The sequence below is a fragment of the Capsicum annuum genome, chromosome 11, assembly GCF_002878395.1.
Source record: "Capsicum annuum cultivar UCD-10X-F1 chromosome 11, UCD10Xv1.1, whole genome shotgun sequence".
NCBI classification, from domain to species: Eukaryota; Viridiplantae; Streptophyta; class Magnoliopsida; order Solanales; family Solanaceae; genus Capsicum; species Capsicum annuum.
Genome location: NC_061121.1, coordinates 189,852,712 through 189,857,772, shown reverse-complemented (window position 1 = coordinate 189,857,772; position 5,061 = coordinate 189,852,712). Strand labels below are relative to the sequence as shown.

At 34.0% G+C, this 5,061-nt stretch overlaps 1 protein-coding gene across 1 annotated transcript; it reads right to left on the bottom strand.

The window, feature by feature from the left end:
- Window positions 1-4,078: 4,078 nt before the first annotated feature.
- LOC124888942 lies at window positions 4,079-4,699 on the bottom strand. Its single transcript, XM_047400224.1, has one exon. The coding sequence runs from the start codon at window positions 4,697-4,699 to the stop codon at window positions 4,079-4,081; it is 621 nt and encodes a 206-aa protein (XP_047256180.1).
- Window positions 4,700-5,061: the final 362 nt, after the last annotated feature.

The following is a 5,061-nucleotide window of genomic DNA, read 5'->3' as shown; positions in this document are numbered from 1 at the left end:
TACCTCATATTAAGATCTCGTTGGGTGAAGAAGTACTAAATATTACGATGATTCAAGAAGATCTCACAATGGACTCCATACAAATAGTGTCTCCACAACTTCACTGCAAACACAACTATGCGCAACTCTAAATTGTGGGTAGGGTAATTCTTCTCATGAGGCTTCAACTGAAAAAAAGCATATGCAATTACCTTACCCTCTTGTACTAATACAACACCTAACCTAAAGCTAGAAGTATCACTAAAGATGGTAAAACCCATGCCCACCTTGGGAAAAGCTAGGATATGAGCGGATGTTAATAAATCCTAGAGCTTTTTAAGGCTTTCCTCAAAGCATCAGACCACTAACAAAAAATCTTATTTTGAGTTAACTTGGTCAAAGAAGATGCAACAAATGAAACACCTTCAAAAAGCATCAAAAGTAGCCTGCTAAACCAACAAAACTCCAAATCTCGATAGGAGAAGTTGGCCAGCCCAATCATGAATCATCACAACCTTGGATAGATTGACCATGATACCATCCTTGGTCATAGCATGACCAAATAAAGATACATACTCTAATCAAAACTCACACTTGGAGAATTTAGCAGACAACTTCTCATCCCTCAACCTTGAAAGTCCAATCTGTAAATGTTCCTCATGGTCGACCTCACTCTTAGATTAGACCAAGATATTATCTATAAATACAATGATAAAAGAGGTAAGATATGGTCAAAACACCTAATTCATCATGAAGGACATGACCAGGAACTCATAATGACTGTATTGAGTCCAAAACATTGTCTTCAAAATATTTGAAGAACTAATACTCAATGGTGATAGCCAGACCTTAAATTAATTTTTCAAAACATTAAAGCACTCTAAAGTTGATCAAATAAATCATCAATATGAGTAAAAGGATACTAATTATTAACTATCATCTTATTCAACTATCGATAATTAATACGCATGCACATAGACACATGATTCTTCTTCACAAACAAGACAATTGTAACCCAATATGATACACTAGGTCAAAAAAATCCCTTACCCAACAATTCTTATAACTGGTCCTTCAATTTCTGTAACTCCGCTGGAGCCACTCTATAAGGTATTAAAATTTAAATGAAGAAGGTTTTCTTATTGTGGTTATTTTCCTACAAAAAAAATCTTTTCCAATTACAATAGACTTAAAGGCAAAAAAACGTCTAAAAAATAGGCAACAAATTTTCTATTTTGGTTAAATTTCTATAATAAAGATTCTCAGGTGGTGTCATTGGAGTCCTGTACATCGCATTGTCTCTTTTCTTTTCAATGGATAGTTAAAGTCAACGGAAAACCAACCCTTAACAAGCGATTTAAGATTTTTTCCAAAGTGATGTTTGTGTTTTTCTTTTAATTTGAATGTATATGATTTGTGATATCTTAGGTTGCAAATTGTGGAGCATATCTTTTCAAGAAGAATGTTTAAGAAAACTTAAATTGGTGAATGCGTCAACTACTTCAGCTGATGCATGTTTGATAAAGTCTTACTTTAGAACATGTGGTGAAAAGGTTGCATGAGTTTTGAGAAAGGGGGTTAAGTTTGTGCAGCAGTGTTACTTCATTTTACTTTTTCTGCGGTTGCAGCTCTTGAATGGAGTTGTCCATCAGAACATCAAAGTTGTATATTTAATTCACGAGTACTTTCTTGAGCTGTGTTGAATAGAGTATTAGGTGAAGTCAATTTTATTTAATTATTACCTCTAGAAATGCCTGTTGTTTTAAAATATTAAGAGGGGATTAGGGGAACATCTAGTCCAGTATTTGGACTTCAATTTTGTTAATAGGATCACACTACTAAACAGCTGCATTTTCTTTAGAAAACTTGGGGTGGTGAAGAAAGATAATGGATTATCTGGTGCTTGTTGGGGGAGCCACTAGATAAGGATGAACTACATTCCCAAAACCACTGAACTTGGTGTTTTAATCCATTTTAGAAATTTGTGGTAGTTTTATACTGCTCTGATGAGAAGTGAAACCAGAGAATTGGATGAAATTGAGGAGCTTTTTAGTTGAATGTATTAGTTCATCATTATCTTCTTATATGTTGTTTCTAGTGGAGATATTAATGTCATTGAGTGTTGGATGACCAGATTTAGGTGTTGACGCACTGTTATTGTTGTCAAGCAAAAGTGTCATGTTTGGCATATCTTTGAGATTCATGTGATATTTTCTGACTCCCTCCTGGGGTTTTCTTGTGAAAGATGTTTACCATTGTTTCTTTGGTATGTTCACCTTTTGTGAGAGATTGTCCTCTATAGTTATCACTATTACATATTTGTTTATGAGTCGCACTTGTTCTGTTGATCCTTTTCCATACATGAAGAATCACAAACATGGTTCTCTTTACAGTTAGCTACATTAAAAGGAGAAGCACCTCTTGGACTCCCCTTGAAAGGTATCGGTCAAGAATAGGATTTATCTATTGCACAACCTAAGGTAGAGATGTTGTCAGATATTGTTCCTCTGCTATACAGAATCTATTAGTACATGTGCATGATAATCTCATTGAAAGCAGGTCACGAATGTTGGTCTTCCCAAGGTTAGTGATGAACTTTCTGGAGAAATCTGGAAAATCAAGAAGGAAAGAACACGCAAATGCTCTGGTTATGGGAAATTACTTGGGTGGGACTTGAGATCTGTGAGTCTCACCATCTAATTTTTTTTTTGTATCCTTGATATTTTCTTCGTAATTTTTGACAAGTTAGTATAACATGTGCGCTTGCTTATGTCTAAAGAAAGGTTGATCCTGGGTAGTTCGTCTCTTTGATGCTCGTAATTGGCTACCAATGTTATACACATAAATCTACTTATGATATATATCATATACATATTCCTTGTTTAATATGAATACACATATTATTCCCTGTTAACAAAGAATGCACATACTGTACACATAATGGGTTTCATCTTTTTCTAGTGATTTTCTCGTTGGTAAATGTAACTCGTTGATATTCAGAAAAAAGTATTACATAATTCAAAATGGCCAGGTTACACCAAAAATCAATGAAGATGTATATCTATGTTTTATGCTATTATAAAGTCCATTTGCCAAGAAAACCCTTGAGTTTCTTTTCTTCTAGACAGTCTGCCATATTACTGACTGTCCAAGTTTTCCTGTCTTTCCCTATCTATGATTATCTGTGTTTGTCCATTTTCGTAAAGTGCTTTGTTGCTGATTGTTTTATAAGAATTGTGCTTAATTTGTTAAACTTAAGAACATAATAGAAACAAAACATAATTGTTGAATGATGCAACTAAATATCTCTTTATGAGTCTCGCCATATTAATGCTGGTTAAAAAAAAATAAATGTCACTACTTTGTCATAATAGCTGAATCTAATGTAGTTGTGTATTTCCTGAACCTGCGAATATGAACATTTGAGGTGAGTCAATAATAATATATTAGTTGTAAAAAAAAATTGTATTAGGTAATTTGATGTGTTGTTTCTTACCCAATATCTCTTTGTAGATAATGTTTTTGGTGTATGTTCCTTTTTTCCGCTTTGGTTGCTCCATCATGACCAAAATCTTTGTTGTTGACATTGATATTCCTCTTGACATTGCAACGTATAACTGTCCAGTGCGCTATGCTTTCGTGGGATAAACAGTTTATTGTCATTGAAAAGCATAGTTGCACTGGAAATTGTTTTCTAATGAATTTGAATGGGTAACCTTCATTTTTGGGAGGTGATAGCTGGATTCGTGGGATAAACACATGCTTAAAAGCATTTTGCTCGATCATTATTTCTGCATGTATGACGTTCTTATCAAGACCTCTACATATCATTCTTGTGCCATTACATAGACCATTTGAAGCATCCAAATTTCTTAGTAACATGATTGGTGCTTTTTTTTCAAAAAAAAAAAAAAACAATCTACAAATCAATAAAATGTTGTTAGAATCATAATGTAAGGAATTTGAATAATAAGTTTTTAACCAAATATTCTAAAATAAATATTATGTAAGTAATAGAGCTATAACTATATGTTTATAGTAACCATACATACTTTTATGGTCATATAAAATTTGATTCTAAAATATAATTGTATATTACTTAATAATCAAAAGCATACCTGTGTGGAGGTAGACCACTTGGTGTTAGTGTATTTAAGTATTCTTCCTGATAGTAATTATTGGTGTCATCCTCTGCAGAGTCAAAACTAAGAAACGTTCTGCTTTTACCAGGAAATCTGGAAATTAACATTTCAATTAGCTGATCAACGTACTCATTTCTGCTAGCTAGAATAGCCCGTTCCGTCATGTATTTTGCACAACTTGCATTTTTATCAAGCGATGGGAATATTTGGTCTACTAAGGTGACTTCTGCAGTACTACTGCTCTTATTTTCAATAACCAGTTGTTTTGGAAGAATTACAAAATCATCTCTTGTTGTAGGCTCTTCCCCATTACCTATACGCAATAAAAATTCACTAAACGATGGATCTGTTCGTGCCCTTATATTTCTTGTTAATTTAATCCTTTCCATCTGATGCCACAAGTACGATTTGACCGAACTTGTATTTACTGTTTCAGCCCTGGTAGATTTTGGAATTACTGGCAGTACCTGGCGAAAATCACCTCCAAAAATGGTTACTTTTCCACTGAAAGGTTCAGCAACGTCCAGTATATCCCTGAAGCTTCTATAAACTATTTCAATTGTCTGACGGCTTGCCATAGGTGCTTCGTCCCAAATAATCAACTTGGTTTTTTTAAGCAATTTAGCTGCACCACTTTGCTTTGATATACATGTAACTATCGTATCAGTTGTCTGAAGCGGTATCTCAAATCTAGAATGTGATGTACGAACTCCTGGTAAAAGAGCTGCAACTACACCACTTGTTGTTGTTGCTCTAAAGCTATCATTCCTCTTGATCTGATATTTGCAAGTATTGTGCGATATAGGAATGTTTTTCCAGTCTCATCAGGTCCATCGATAAAGAATAATCGCAATTTTTCAGAATCCAACCTCTCCAATATAATTTTAAATGCTTGCTCTTGTTTAGGATTTAGCTTTGTTTGTGCATCCAATTCTTCTAA

Bases quoted from the DNA above. Each gene is read 5' to 3' on its own strand.
- LOC124888942 (XM_047400224.1), bottom strand. From the start codon at position 4,699: ATGGCAAGCCGTCAGACAATTGAAATAGTTTATAGAAGCTTCAGGGAT.